This window comes from Zonotrichia albicollis, chromosome 2 (assembly GCF_047830755.1).
Source record: "Zonotrichia albicollis isolate bZonAlb1 chromosome 2, bZonAlb1.hap1, whole genome shotgun sequence".
In the NCBI taxonomy this organism is placed as follows: Eukaryota; Metazoa; Chordata; class Aves; order Passeriformes; family Passerellidae; genus Zonotrichia; species Zonotrichia albicollis.
This window is the reverse complement of record NC_133820.1, coordinates 39,968,810-39,985,505: the sequence shown is the minus strand read 5'-3', so window position 1 is coordinate 39,985,505 and position 16,696 is coordinate 39,968,810. Positions and strand designations below refer to the sequence as shown.

At 39.3% G+C, this 16,696-nt stretch overlaps 1 protein-coding gene across 1 annotated transcript in view; it reads left to right on the top strand.

Annotated features, from left to right (window-relative positions):
- The window catches only part of MAN1A2 (mannosidase alpha class 1A member 2), a 149,814-nt gene that overhangs the window by 117,657 nt on the left and 15,461 nt on the right, over positions 1-16,696 (top strand). The window contains exons 9-10 of the mRNA XM_005486071.4: positions 4,900-5,015; positions 10,684-10,903. Coding sequence (XP_005486128.1) covers positions 4,900-5,015; positions 10,684-10,903 — 336 coding nt within the window. The remainder of the gene's footprint in view (positions 1-4,899; positions 5,016-10,683; positions 10,904-16,696) is intronic.

The following is a 16,696-nucleotide window of genomic DNA, read 5'->3' as shown; positions in this document are numbered from 1 at the left end:
GAACAATTAAGGCACAAAGCAGAGAGGGTTTAGCAAATCATGAACTGTTTTTTATTTGCCTCATTAAGCTGCTTTAACTACTTAAAGCCATCTGCTTAAAAATAATTTGCACATCTTCAGTTTGCTCTAGAGAGCAGGTAGACCTTCATTAGAACAGGCTTCATTATTAAAGTTATCTTTAGAGGGCTGTCAGTTGTTGTGGGAAACATGCTCACTGAACCGAACTTTCCCTGTAAACAAAACAAAGTGGCACATGTTGGTAACTTGCAGTCTGTGGCCATAACCATGTTCTTGGGAACTAGTGCCATTCATGTGGAAATTGGCTTGCTGTGGAGGAAGTTATTTACAGATATTAGGTAGGTCTGGGTGTGACAAATGAGGATGAGCTATGGGAATGCATAGCATCCCTGGTATCTACAACCGTCCTCAAAAATTAGTCCTGATGAGAAAGCAGACAGACCAGTCTCAGTGCCTCACCTGTCGCTGAAAAGGGGGAGCCTTGTTGCCTATGCCTTGAAGAGCTGTTTGCAGTAAAAAACTGTTTGTTTCCCCAGATTTGTAAAGAAACAGTTTCATTTATAGAGAACAAATCACTCGAGCTCTGCAGACCCTCCCTCCTCTCTGGGGCTGAGATCCAGTGGCATTTCAGCGAGACTGTGTGCCCTGTCTGACCTCCTGCCTGTGCTGTGGTTTAGTGCTGTTCTGCTTCTTGTCTGGGAGACTGTGTCAGCAGTGACCTCATGGGTTGCTGATACCAATAAGATCATTTGGAATGAAACTATCTTTGGAATATTAGATAATGATGGTGTGAGGTTTTAAAAGAAGGTCCTCGTCTCAGTCTATGGGAAAGAGGTAGATCTGGTTTTTGGCATATTAGCTGAGACACAATATGTTACTAAGCACAGAAATTTTATCAATTCCTTAAAAACTCATTAAAGTATTGCTTTGAGATTGATTGGTTTGTTGTTCGTTGAGGGTTTTTTGTTTACAGTTGAGTGCTGTTTATTAAGAAGAAAAATGCCAATATTTAACAGGATGAAGACCCTTTGTAGTAGCTGAGCAGAAATATTGCTGTGAACTTGGAACACCATTGTCTTTCTATTAAGGTTTTATTTGTCTCTTTTTGGGAAGAAGAATCCTTACAAACAGACTAACTGCACAGGTTTGCACACAATATGCTTTCAAGTGTGACAAACCAGAAAAAATACAGGGTTTCTTGTAATTGCTTTTGGTTGCAAAAGTTGAAGGTATTCTTTCCAACTGCAGTTACTGTGTCTTTGAGTTTGAAAAGAATTCCAAAGCAATTCTTGACTGGAATCCTTTTATGTTTGCCCAGTCATCTGGGCCTACATTTGAAAAAATGCAGAATGAAGAAATTACCCAAATTTGTCTTGATTTGAAGGAATGAGTGTTCTAGAAATATATACATTGAACAAAACATGTGGCTTCAGCCACATTTGTTGTGCTATCAAGAACTTCTGTTCTTTTTGCTATATTTGTCTTAATCTAGAATGAATTCTACTCCAGGATTTCACTGGAAAACAGCTCAAAATAAAAACCTTTTCATGACAAAGAGCTAATTAAATGATTCTTGTAGATCAAATTTGTGAAAGAGCAAATCCATTTTAAAATGTTCAAAATGCTTGTACTTAATGCTTGTCTTCTCAGTTGTTCACTGAGGAGTACCCAGTGTCAAGATGCTTTTGTAAGCTCAGTTATTCAAATCACAAATTATTCCTCTTTAGTACTCTGGATTGACACTGAAGGCTAGGACCAGTGTGAAAGCGTCAGTAAATTTTATGTGGAAAACATTTTTATGAGCAAAACATTCTGAGTTAAGCTGACTTAAATCTTTGAAGCCATCTGAGCTATAGCTCAAAGAGCAGGACAAAGTGATAACCACCATGGACCTTCTGATAAGTTTGGATAGGAAGGTTTGCTTTTAGGAGAGAATGATATGCGATGACCGAGTTCTGCAGTCTTCACCACTTATATGTTTCCTAAGGCATCTTGAAAAATATTTCTTTAGCATTTCTGCTTTAGGTGAGACCAAATTGTCAAATACCCACAATCTGTCGCAAACTGTGTTTTAAGTAATTTCTACTTATAGTTCTTATAAAATGCAGCAAATTCTGCTTTAGCAGACACTAGCAGAAAAGCTGAAGAAGACCTTGCCAGAGTGCAGTTAATGCAGCTGCAGAAGCTGGAAAACTCACTGTGTTTAAACCTCAGTTCAGCTGCTGCACTGGCCTCCTTTTCACTTCCATCCCCTTTTGGCTATTTTTGTCAATGGGGAGGGGACAGGACATAAAGACAGCTGCATCTTGATGTGGCCAGCTCCCCTGAAATACCATCATGTGTTCCCACCAGAAATATTTCATATGTCCTTCTCCTGCTGCTGAAGAGAAGGAACAGGATCCGTTTGCCTTTTTTGACAGGTCTTCCCTCTGGTCCAGCTGTGAAAGGCATCAGCTGGGGAGTGGAGTAGCCCACTGCTGGATGAGAGAGGAGCCTTGAAAACTCTGGGCTGGTCAGAGCTGCAGTGAGGTATGCATAAAAGGAGCAAGGCAAATGCTGCTGCTGGGAATTGGAAGGCCCTTGAAAGGCCTTAGTTTCTTACCATGTACTTGTGTGCTTCTGAATGGGAGGACGATATGAATCCAAGAGGCTTGAGCAGCCCTGTTCTCGGCATGAAGAAGGTGTAAAAAAAGGCTGTCTAGGGGATGGCTGTGAGTTCTGTGTCCCCCAGTGCTTCTGGTGCCTGTGTTCCCTATACTCTTGGCTAAGATGAGAAGGAATGTGAAGGAGAAGAGCTGCTGACAGAAGAGAAGGACAGTTCTCAAATGACTGCCTGGAGAAGTAGTCATGAAATGGGACATGTTGCTGATAATTGACTTTTGAAAGACACCTGGAATGTGGATTTCTCTGTTTAGGAAATGAACCTTTTCTGCTCATCTTCCTGCTCTTTCCTGTTCCAATCCCAGCTGGAGCAACTACAAGAACACTGCTGAGGGTTCAACAGCCTGTCCTTGTTGGGACCTGAGTGCATCTGTCAAGGAAATCTGGCTGAGGATCATCCTTTACTCAAATGACAGAGCTCAGCTGGGGACAAGGCAGCAGCTTAACAGAAGTAGTTTTAAACTGTCTCTTGTGAAGTCAGTCCCTGAGCGATGCTGGCATGAATTGTAGCTTTGAAGTCTTGGGATAGTTTGGATTTTTAAAATTTTTTTCCTGAAAACCACAGACCCTTGTTTCTTGTGTCTGCTTAAGAATGTAACTGTAAATCGAAAGAATGATTTCTAGCCCTTGTGTTTGTGTAAGAAAGTGACTCATGACCTGAATGTCCTCTTATAGCTCAGGGTGAGAAAGCTTATGAAAACTCATAATCACTGAGTAACTGGGTGTGAAAAGGCAGTCCGGAAAAGTCTGAGGTACAAAAGAAGGGCATGAAGTAATTTGCTTCAAATTCACAACTTGAAACGAAATGGGAAAGCTACAGACTCTCTACTTGCTCCTTCCTTTGTTTAGAAATCCATTTTTAAGTAGCAGAGGAGCCAAGAGGCAGCTAGAAGAGTTAGGATAGCAGCATCTACCAGCTCTAACCTCCTACTCACATCTTCAGAGACAAGCAGACATGCTGTGGTAGGGTGGTGCTTGGAGGAAAAAAGAACAGAAGGAGAGCTCAACCTCTCTTTTGCACCTTTATCCCAGAAAAACTGTGAATAATACCACTTTATGAGGTATTTTGTAAAAGGAAGTGTCATATCTTTTCTTCACCCAGTGAAAGGGTACTTGCATGACTCAACCAGCCATGTTTAGGGCAGTGAATTTCTGGCATTGTGACAATGTTGGTGTTAAACATTTCCCTTGCCTAGCTTCAGGAGTCTAAGGCTGTTCTGGTGCTGCTGTTCTGAGAGCTGTAACATTAGGAAAGAGAAGGTTTTGTGTATTCTGGTTGGAGTCACTTATTAAATCTCACAGAGTGCTGCTTTTTGAATGAAGAGTGTACTGAGTGAGTGCTTACCCTGGTTGGAGCAGGAGCTGCAAGGCTGCCAGACCATCAGTAGGCTTTTTGTGGGGAAGTATGATAGTTCAGCCAAAGAGAAATACAGATAATTCTCAAGTGGTCTATCAGCACAGAATAGCAGTGACACTATTTGTGAAAGGCAACCTCTGCAAGGGAACAAATAAAATAAAATCAAAAAGGGGACAAAGAAGAAATCTGTGTGTTAGGAGGTTCAGTTTATGTGCTGGTGGATTCTAATAGTGAAACACTCTTACCCTGTGGCACAGCTTCTCAGGCACAGTGGAACAGAGTAGGGCTTGTGCTGTACACTGCAAAGGCACCTTGCTTGCCTTTGAAAAATAATTTCAGTAAGAACATTTCATTTAGGGAATTCATTAGTCTGCTGAGTAACTACCCTGTAAGAAATAAAAATCTGCTGGAAATATTGGATTCTGTGTAGTTAATGAATGACAGTTTGTAGCCAGCCACATGACCTGGTTACATCCTGGATACAGAGGTCTTAGGAGGTTTTCTACATGCTGTTTTCACATATACCTTAAAAACCCAAAAACTAAAACCCCCAAACCCTGGCAGCAAAACAATTAGATTCTTTGGAATGAAGTAAAAACAGAGGTTAAAGTACATTTTTGATATGAGGGATAGCCTGTGCAGAATGGCAGATAGGGAACACATACAGAAGGTTCTATGCCTGTGATGTAAGTTTGGAGGGGAAGGAGCGCAGTGCAGCTTTCTAAACAGGCTAAAAATGTTTATAATTCTGCAGCAGTAGGCCTTAAAAACACAAGTTTATGTTTTGAATAAATCTAAGGTGCTATTGCGTAACAACTTCAACCTTTTTTTTTGTTGTTTTCTTCCCTCTTTCCCTTCTACAGATCACACATCCGTGGGCGGGCTGGGAGACAGTTTTTATGAATATTTATTGAAAGCTTGGCTTATGTCAGACAAGACGGACACGGAGGCAAGGAAAATGTACGACGATGCAATTGAGGTGATTATGATTCATTGAGTTTTCCAATACAGTGGAACAATCTTTAATGATTTTAAGGAAATGAAATTAAATCAAAAAAAAAAGAAACCTAGGGAGAAAAACCACCACCAACCACAGGACTTGTTTTGATTATGTAAGTTTTAAGAAATCAAGTGATGAATAATACTAGCTTTCACTTTGAGTAGTTTAAAAAGTATTATTGTGGAATACATGTGATGCAGATTATTGTGCTAAAAATAACCAGCTTGTCCCAAATGGTACAATGTAAAAGCCCAGGCTCTAATTTATTAGAAGGAGATCTAGCAACCTTGAGATGTGTGCAGAACAACCAAGTCACTTTTTTACAGTGTTGAGAATTCATCATTCTAGGACACAAAGTCCCAAATTGTTTTATTCTTTGCATTATTTTCTAGGGCATTTACATGTTATATTCCATATTTACCTTGTAAAATGCAGTTCATATCTATTCCTGTTTCTATGGTTCTCTTGTGCTATGGTCTTACTCCCTGTCACAGACAAAGTGCTTGCCTAAGCAGGGCAGTACTGCAGATGGTTCAGTGGGATTTGGGGGTTGGTGGCCTTTCTGTGGTGGTTCTGAGCTTTTTGCTGCCCAGCTGTTACTTTCCCAGTTTCCCCATCTTCTCTCAGCAGCCTCTCATAGTGGTTCCCACTGTGCCGCCATTCCTCTCCTGCAGTTTAGAAACATAGAGAGTGACTGAGCTGGTCTGAGTGAGCTGTGGCACCAGCAGCAGCAGGGGCTGTGTAGCCTTGTCCCAGTGCTGATGTGAGGCTGGTGCCTGATGTGTTCCAGGCTCTGTGCATGCCCTGTTGCTTTCAATGTAAGTTTTTACAGCTTAGTTTTAGTGCGGTCAGTCTTCTAAAGCAAAACACCTATTCTTGGAATTCTCAAAATTCACATTTTACAAGATATATAGTGAAAATTCTAGTACTAAATTGCTTTGAAGCTGTAATATGTCTTACTCCTGACCTGAATTTGATTACATTTGACATCCAGCTGCTTTGACTTTTCCCTTCTCTACATTGTTTTAAAGGGTTATCTGCACCATATAGTTGGTTACTATCAAATGTACAATAGACATTCTCTCCTGAAGGAAAAGTGCCTTTTTTTTTTTCTGGGTCTCACAAGATAAAACAGATTTTGAATTATTTCTTAAGCTTTTTTCTATGTATTTCCCTGTATCTTCAGTATGGAGACAGCAATGTTCTTCTAATGTGATTCTTCTTCTAACTGATTCCTTGATTTTATCCTCTTCATCCAGCCAGCAGCTCTGCTTGTACTCTTAACCTTTGCCTCATACCATCATCCACTTTCCAGTTGCTTTATTCTGAAGCTGGTTATAATCTTTTCGATTTACTGCTTTCCTACCACTGTGATTTACATTCCTGATTCCTCAGTGTTTGACCTTACACTTATCTCTATTGCAACACATTGTTCAGGCAAAACCCATTTTGTCACCTGCTCTCAGTGATTTTACAGAACTGACTTTTCCTTTATCATTATCTATAGTTACATCAATTTTTGTGTCATCTGCAATTTTTTTTCAAGCATTTTTCTTAGAGATCATTGTTAGAAATACTGTCTGGTGTTGAACAAAGTAGCTATGCAGAATCTTCATGGGATAAGGATTTTTTTATTTTTTTCACAATTTTTTTTTCTTTACTTGTTTAGGACTAATATTTTGTAAAATGCCAAGAAATTTTTGAAATCTCTAATATTTCTAGTATCAGCATACACATATCAATCAAACATTTATTTTTGAAACCACATCATTCATTTTATATAATTGTTTTATTAACTTTTTAAACTACTGATAAAGCATTGGCTGTTTCCCAGTCCTTTTGAACTTCCTTAGCTTCCCAGGGTTTGTTAAAATCTATATTAGTAGTTCATAAATTACTTGTGTATTTTTAATAGGTTAAAATACAGTGTATGGGGGCCTGTGGGTTTAGAGATTTTTAGCTGTTGATATTTAACTTCTGTTGTGGTTACTGTTGAAATATTTTACTCTAATTCCTAAACTGTGAACACTTCAAAATTAGAGGAAATAAACTCTCCTGTTCATCCTCTTCACTGTAAATCATCTTGCAAACATTTTATATGGGCACATCTCTGAATGGAGACAGAGCAAAGAAAATTTGGGATCAGGTGAAAACACACTGTGGATAGGAGGGAGGAAAAGCCAAGCTGCTTCTTATTCATGTGTGATATGTCCTGCAGTCCAAGTATCAGAGAATTCCTTCTGTTTTTTCTCAGCTAAACCCACCCTCTACATTTGAGTCTGCATGAATTGTACTGATTTATGTGCTGTGGAATTTATGTGCTGTTTCAGGGTTTGTGTCCCTCCCAGGTCCTACTTGATGTTGAAAGACATAGCCCAAGAGTCATTAAGTAGGATTCGCTTTGTGTAACTGCAATTGGAATTTTTATTATAATTTTTTTAAGAGGCCATTCCCTTACCATTCTTTTGATTTTGCCTATAATATAGGTCTTCCTCCATAGCTAACACTTCTTATTCTTTGTTTTTCAAAATGTGGAGCAGAAGCTGTTTGCATCATTTGTGCAAGCAGAAGGGGAAAGGTGTAGCATGCATTCCTCCCACTCACAGCACAGAGTTGGAAATGTTCTCAGCACCCACCAGTCTAAAAGAATGTCTCTGTCCAGCCACACTTCATTCCCTTATCTTATTACAGCAATGTGAGTGGAAGATGGACAACATAACCTCACTCCTAAGTCTTGCAGTAGACAGTGATATCTCATTCCTTGGAACTATCACAGAGAAGAAAAATGCAGCATCTGTTCTTCAGATGTCATGGTTTCCGATCCATGGCATATGAAGTCTTATCCAGGTCACCACATACTTCTAACATGAATACAAACAATTTGTATATCCATAACCCCTCTGTATAACATGGGTGCAGTCTTCCACTGTAAAGGACACTTCATTGCTATGTCCTAGTATGGAAATTCGCAGCTGTGATAAATGCTGAAATTGTGAAAACTGTTGGGAATTTTTTGTGGTGATAAAATTTGAGGATGGGCCTCTTAACTTTGCTTTCAACATCATCATGTGGGCCTTCCAGCTCGTCTGGTTTCAAGTATCTTTTTTTCCTTTTCACATCAGCTGGAGGATAGGTAAGCTTCTTTTTGATCTGCTGCCTTGAGTACCTAATCTGTTAGGCTCATAAATTTGATCCTCACTCTTTCTTACTGCACGGCATTAGGTAGCTAAAAGAAGGATTTGGCCGTGTGCTTGACAGTCACAACATAGCAAGTACTGCTGCAAGACAGCTCAGAAAATGCTATTTTTTGTAGTCATGAAAAGCACGTGAACTTCAGGAAACATTCAGGTTTTGCATAGAATGACAGAGTACCTTGAATAGCAGGGGACCTTCAGGAATCATTGAGTCCAGCTCCTGGCCCTGCACAGGACACCCCAAGAATCACATCATGTGCCTGAATGTTGTTAAAACACTTCCTGAACTCTGTCAGGCTTGGTGCTATGACCACTGCCCTGGGCAGCCTGTTCCAGTGCCCAGCCACCCTCTGGGTGAAGAACCTTTTCTTGCTATCCAACCTAAACCTCCCCTGACACAACTTCAGGCTGTCCCCATGCCTACTGTCACTGGTCTCAAGAGTGAAGAGATCAGTGCCTTTCCCTGCCCTGCCCCTCGTGAGGGTGTTGAAGGCTGCAGTGAGGTCTCCCCTCAGTTTCTTCTCTAGGCTGAACAAACCAAGTGACCTCAACCACCCCGGTTGCTCAGTCCTTGCTCTGACTAAGGAAGCTCCTTCCATTAGTTAATCTCTTAGTTGATGTGAACTAAATCTTCTCTTTGGGAGTTGAGGTGTACACATCCACTCTGGTATGTGTATACTCCTTGTAGTCCAGCTGGATGCCACTGCTTTGCAGTTCCTGTTGGAGTGCTCAGTGGCCTCAGCCATCCAGCTGAGGGTACAAATGCCACACCTATCCCAACCTGCACCCCTGGGCAGTGCTCCCAGCAATGTCCAGCTATCCCTTGTTAATTACTGTAAATACCAATTGTCATTTTTCCACAGTTGGCAGGCAGCAGGTTGTTGAACGATAAAGTATTTTGAGAGAGTTGCATTTATGTTCTTGAGATGCTTCCTTTGTGACTTTCAGAACCTAACCTAGTTATTAAGTAGCTGATAGGACTTGATTTTCAGATTTCAAAACCTACCCCTTCTACCAGGCAGTTATTTCCAAGTTCAGAAGATGTGTTTTCTGCTCAGAAGAGGAGCATGTTGCACCTAGTCTGCACTCTTCAGTCAAACTATGAAAGCAAATCCAGAGTAGAAGTGTAGCTTGTGGAGCAATATATAAATTTGGCCTTTGTTGGCTATCCTGGTGCTAGCCACAGTAATTTTGTCCTACTAGAAATGCTTCTGCAAACATTTGCTCCCCAACAGTTATGAAGTTATGGGAAGATACAATTCAAAAGTTCTTCACAGTTAAAGTGGCTTTCCTTCAAAGAGCGCTCAACTTTTTTGTACCATATGGTCTAAAAACATCAGTTTTGTCACAGTCTAGAATAATGGAATCAACAGAGTTCATGCTCCAGATCTTGATATCCTTTCCAATGGCAGTTTTCAGCAGGTCCAATACTTCCTGTACCAGTACTTTCAGCCCAAATGAGGCCTGTACAGTTAGCCACATCAGGCTCCTTAGCAGCAGAAGGCAGTCGTCAATACCAGTTTGCCTGATGGTTAGACAGGCACCCTGGCAGCTGTCAGAGACTTTCTGGTTTCTGCTCTGTCAGTTACTTCTGCTTTCTTCTCTCTGGATCCTGCCTTGAGCACAAACCACAGATCTATCAGTGGTATTAGTGAAGGAATTAACTCAATAGGAGTGCAGACCAGCACTTCTTTTTGATTACTTTTTCACTGTCTAATGCTAGACATAGTAAATACTGAAGTAGGTTGGTGGGAATTGTGATCCTTTCTGAAAGAGGCTTAAGCAAACGTTGTTCCATCTAGTTTGCAAACTTTGGGAAGTTAAGTCAGCTGCTCTTCTAAGAGAAGGATATCATTTTTAAGTCACAAGCAACAGTATGTTTTGGTACAAATGTGTGAAAAGAAAGCAGCAGTTGCCTCACATATAAAATAAGGGGTATTTTTGTGATCAGCTGCTGCAACACCTATCATTTGAGAATGTGCAATCAGAAAGCTGCTGTGGAGAAGCTAGAAGGTGGCTGGAGCATTCCTGCCACTTCCTATTAAAGACAGGATGACTGCATACATTGATGACCAAAAGTTTCCAACATGGATGTGTTTTCTGAGTACTCACAGAGTGCACAGAGCTCTGGTACTTCCCAGAGTTAACAGTTTGACAAATACTGTTTGAGCCATAAAATAAGTGTTGAATTCTCAAGTAAAAGCACTGTATTGTCTCTGTTGTGATTTTCATATGTTAGATGTCATTAGCATTTTTAGCAGTTAAGGTTTTGGGTTTTTTTTGTGCTTTGAAATTATATTCTTATAGCTGTCTGTTCCTGTGGTGCTCAGAAGTGAATTTGAAAAAAGGAAATTATTTTTGTTTCGAAAGCCAGACTTTGCTTGCTAAAGGAAAGTTAATAAGTAAAACTTGCATGTGAACAGCATTTGAATGTTCTCTTAATCTTTTTGTAGGCCATAGAAAAACATCTCATCAGAAAGTCCAATGGAGGACTGACCTTCATTGGGGAGTGGAAGAACGGGCATCTTGAAAGAAAGATGGGCCATTTGACCTGTTTTGCAGGTGGAATGTTTGCCCTTGGAGCAGATGGTTCCAGAGATGATAAAGCTGGACATTATTTGCAGCTCGGAGCTGAAATTGCACATACGTGTCACGAGTCGTATGACAGGACAAGTAAGACCTATTGTTAATCTAATCATTTCAATAGTTGGAATACAGCAACTCTTGTAATTATTGTTAGGATTTGTTTGGACTCTGTCTAACATGCACTGGTTTTATACCAGTATGAGTTTTTAACATCTGTGTATTTACTTCTGCTCTTCATCATGGTGAGTAAATCTAAACCTAGATTTTATGGTTCCTTCGTGCATGTTTGTCCTCAGTTTTGGATCAGTCAGCTAAGATGGGTTATCTGGGTATGGTGAGGAAGGAATTTGTGTGACCTCTTGTCCTCACAGATATATAGGGAAGTTTTTACTTTCATATATACTGTTCTTACAGTTAAGTAGAGGGTAAAAATTGTAAATAGACTTTTTACTGGTTTTAGTAATAGTCCATTCTGAGTAAGTACAATTAAACGAGAGAGGATGAAGAGTATTGTGCAGACTGTGAGGACGCCAAAGGCCTGACTAGTGAGGAGGCAGCATCAGACTTTGTTGGGCTGAAAGCTTCTCAAGGTCAGTCTTTTGGACCAGGATTATTTTATAGTGACCTTGATGCTTGAAGTGCACTGAGTATGCTTAGGGTGGCCATACAGTTGTAGAACATAATTAAAATGGAAGAGTCTCAGAATAGTAATCAGGGACATCTAGAGAACTGGACTATCAGAACTAAGAAGTTTGCCAGAAAAAGTCAGGAGCTCTTTGTCTGAAGTGGGAGTTGAAAAATGTCCTGGTCTGTATCAGATGAAGAATTTTCAGCAGAGATTAGATAATATTAAGACTGCCTTAGAAGACATGTGTAATTTGTCTCCCTGAATACTCTGTATAAATCTGAATTTCAAGCAGAACAAATGCAGAGAAGGACCAAGAGAATGAATAGAGTGACAGAGCTTTTATCTTACTGTGGGGAAAATATGAGAGATTGGCCTGCTCAGGCTAGAAAAATAATACCAAAGAAAGGAACAAATTTATTGCCATCTCAAGGGGTAAACACTGAAGAGAAATAGTTATTTTAGGATATAAAAGAACACAGTTGTAATGAGAGCAAGGTTTTTAAGCTCGCTGTGCATAAATGTAGGTTGGAGATTGGAAATGGTTTTGCATAGCTATCAGAGAAGTGAGTTTCTGAAATACCTTCCCAGTAGAAATAATGATAACTATAACTTAAGCAGTTTTAACATGAGAATTCATGTATTTATCCACAGGATTACATCGTATCATTGTATAGTTGCCTGTCTTTCTAAATAATTCAGTCACAGAAGTGATAATTTTATTTGCGTAAGCAACAGTTTTAAAAAAAGGAAAAGAAAAAATATGAGTATGCTGAAGAAAAAAAGGTAGGACATAGCAGCTATTGTTGCATTCTGAAAAATTGCATTTAAATGTTTAATTCGACATTTAAAAATAAGCAATGTTAAATTCACGGTTGTTTGAGCAGACCTAATTTTATTCCTTCAGATGTTTATTCTGTACCCTAAATAAGTCAAAAGATGGGGGAGATAAAAGTTTTGATTACATATTTAATGACTGTATAAGAACACATGAGCAAGAAAGACTGAAAGCTGTACAGACAGCTATAAATTTGCAATGCCCTTGTTCTCTTTTGTTCAGTCATGCAGTCCCAGGAATGTGGATTGTTTGTGTTTGGATGTTTTGGTTTTTATTTTCTGGCCTGATTTTTCAAAGGATATTAAGAACTTATATATGCAAAATGTCAACTTCTTTGTTATGTTTCAACAGCAGGATTTGAGCATAATGGTACAATTTAATGGCAGAACTGGCTGATGGCAGAAAAAGCATCTTTAAGAGGGCAGACAGTCATCCTGGTTCAGCTAATAGGTTTATGGTTCAGCAGGCAAAGGGGATTTCCTGATTTTTCTCCTATGGACACAGGAGAGCTTGCCCCATTGGGCATGCCCAGAGGAGGGTGAAGGATGCAGAGACTGCAGGCAGGGGTTAGGCAGCTCTTTCTTTAGATAAACCAGCAGAGCTGCCCTTTCCCGTGTCATCCCACAGCTGCTTGTAATAAACTACAGTAATGGTGATGTAATATTTCAGTATGAAAATACTACTTTATGAAGCAACCTAAATTTCCATAGCTGAGCTTAAGTTTCAGCAAAATTGAAACAGAATTTCACAGAAGAAAAGCATTTCTGGAAAATGAGGGCATTATATTGACAACTATCATCAACCTGTTGCACATATTGGAGGTTTGAAAGCCTGTTAGAAAAAACAACCTGATATTTTAGAAAGCTGGTTATTTTAGTGCTAACTGGTACAGGGAAGCTGGAAAGTCCTTGAAACTATTCCTGATGTATTTTCTTGGGGATTATGTCCCAGTGGCAACTGGCATCACTGCCATGTAATCGAGAAGTTTATGCAGGGATGTAGTCCCACTGATAATCTGTCACCTGTCAATGTTCCCCAGGAATACCTGAGAGAAGACCTTAGACTCCAGACTAAGATGCTGGAGAAGTGACTAGGTATGTTGTGAGAAGCTTGGGCCCTTGCCATGGCTCTGTGACAATCCTTGTAGATTCTGCTTGAGCTGAGGATCAGTCTGTAGCACTGCTCAAAGGATGTCTTTCTAGTTCAGCAGCTGGAGGAGGCTGGTGGATTTTGGAAGGTGAAGGCAGGGGGTGTAGTCGTGGTTCTGGTCTGCCTCTGAGCAAGGGATCTGTGTTTCCAGGATCTATTGGGCATGGCAGCATGAGAGCCCCCTCCAAGGCTCTTCCCCTCTTCGGGAAACTGTTAATGCATGTGGCACCCTTAGAAAGGATTTGAAAAGGCTTATTGATGCTCAATGAGAAAACTTAATTGTAACCAGAATAGTCTTGTGATGTGCAGTCTACACATACCTCTTTTTCCTACCAACTCTACTATTTTTTGTACCATGAACTATCAATAGATTAATGCTGCAGCCATCCTAAATCTCCCATCCTGTGACAAGAGATTTCAGGATTTTCCTGTAGTCCTGTGTGCTCTCAGTTTGAGGAGAAGATTGAGAAAAACAAAGATAGGAGGCATATTCTGATCTGTGTGCTCATTTGCTAGCAGAAGAAATCACAATGCTGTCAGTGGGCACTGGTAAGGCTACAAAAATACAGCTTCCTGTGCTCATGGCACAAGGCTTCTTGATGTTGAAGCTTATGTGAGTACTGCACATCTTGAGGTGTTCTGGTTTCTGGTGATTAGTTCTTTGTTTTTCATGCTTAATGTGAACCACTGAGAAACATGGCACAGGCATAAAACAATTGGCAATGCGAAATCTGGAGATGGCAACAAAAAACAAGTTCAATGAAATCAAAGGAATGGAAAGATCACTAACAAATCAATCTGAATAATCAGCTTTCATAAGTATTGTAGAGGTTAGATAAATAAGCAAAATTATCTGTATAGATGGCATTTGTGTGCTGATCTATAGCACACAGTATTTTTAGTACACTCTACCATCCCTTATGCATAAGAATTTTCCTAGCTATTAGCTGATAGTGTGTAAAGTATTGACTGACTACAGAGAGCTTATTTTAGGATGAAATTTTTTGCACTTCTTTAAAGTTTCTTGACAAGAGCTGTCCTCAGAATCGCAGTACAGCTTTAGCTGTTTTTCATGTGTGACAATTCTAGTGCAGAATAAGCCAGATGACTAAGATTTCAGCTGAGACATATGCAAGGGTATGAGTAGATGCTATCTCTGCCCCAAGACTTACAGTAAGCAGCTAAACAGGCAAGGCTGAGGAAATGAGAATAATAACATGTTTTTGTGAGACGTATGAAATAGCAATGTGTTGATGGAATAGTTCAGAGTCTTGAGGAGAAGTGTCTTGGATGTTCTGTTCCTCCAATTTTGTATGAATTAGAGTCTAGCATGTGTTATTATAACTATGAATCCTTTCTTACTTTCAGGAAATTAATTGCTAGATTGATTGTAGTCTTAAAGAAACATACAAAACAGACAACAATATTTTCAAAAATACTTACGGAATTAGAAATATTTACCTAAAAGTACAAAGATTTGCCCTTTTTTTGGCAGTGCTAAATACAGCTCTCATTGAAGTCAACTTTACATCAGTTAAAAATTTTTTAAATGGTAGTTGTTCAGCTTTGCACTGGTATGAAATTGTTTCTCATCTACTCTCGCTGCCTAGACTATAGTCTATCAGTGCTATTTATATAAAAATATTTGGATTATTCTGTGACCACTATAGCATTGTAAAATGGCCTTAGATGGTTCTTGGCTTAGAAGAAGATACTGCGTCCATAATAGCTTCTTCTCTTTAGTCAGCTATCAATTTTGCATCCTTGATTTCAGATAAGTATTTGGTGAAATCATTACAACATGCAGAGGTCACCCATCCTTGGGTGGTTTAATTTCTTGTAGTGCTCAATAGCATTAGGAGTAGGTGTGAGTAGATAATTAAGGATTTAATGCACAAGCAGGCTACAAAGCAAGACAAGACATCACAGTTTCTGTAGGTGGTGGATCACCAGAACTGCCTGAAATCCAGCTTCTTTGGTGGATAAGACTAACATAGCTGTGATTCCCTGATTCCAAAAGGCTTTTTAACAAGTGTTTTACTAAGGCCCATTAGGGACATTAAATGATTACAATTTAAGCAGCAAGTACCTGCATGGAGAAAGAAAATGGGCATAATATAGAAAAGAGGATAGAGGTAAAATAGTCTACTCTTGCAGTGGATAAATGCTGGTTAACCAGCACTACTCTGATATATTTGATATATATATATATGTGTGTGTGTGTGTGTGTATAGGTGTACAAAATGTATACTGTATTTATATACATTGTAAGTGTGTAGTATATTTACATTTCATATTTTAGTATGTATTATCTATAAATAAAGCACACATATACATAAATTATCAGAAAAGGGCAGGAACAGTAAACTAAGTGTGCTGATAATAACAAAAAAAGCACTACACAAGGATCTTATGAGGTTGAGTAACTGCATAATAAATTGCTAAATTAAATCCAGTGTAGTTAATTGTAAAGTGAGGCACCTCTGAAAAAATTATTTCTAACCTTACATATTAAATGATGAGTGCTAACTGACCGTTGCAATTCAGGAAATTGCTTTTGAGATTATGAAAATGTCAACTCAGTAGCACTCAGGAAAAACAAAATGAGAAAGAGAAAAATAGAAAATGTCATTATGTCACTGTGTTAATCTCACCTGCACCTTTTTTCCCTGTATTTGCTGGTCCTCTCTCATTTAACAAAGGATATAGTAGAACTGGAAGAATTGCAGAGAAGGACAAGAAGATTAACTAGAGGCATGGAACAGTTTCCATTCAAGGCACAACTGAATTGAATAATATTATTCAGGGTGGAAAAGGGACCTTCTAGGTAGGATTCATCAGATTTGCAAAATCACATAGGGATTGGAGAGTGGTTCTGCATCAAATAGGTATTAGAGATGTGGAACCCCTTAGCAGAGGTTGTTTTGGATGCTCAAGGCTTAGACAGATTTAAGGAAGCACCAGATGAGTACTTGGGAAATAAATTTGTTAAGAATTACTGATCACCTAAAAAAATATGTCTAGTTTGGGAGAAGTCTTGAGCTCAAAAACAGTAGAGGCTGGTAGAAAAGATGGAAAAAGGTATCTCACATACTTGATGGGTGCTTCCACTTCCCCATCAATGTCTGATCTTGGTAATTGTTGATGTGATACTGGAACAGACAGAATTCCATCTGGTCCAGGATAACCATTCTTATACTCAGAATTTTGCATTGGTAGAACTCTGTATTTAATCTCCTCTATTTTATAGTGAGATTTATATAATTTT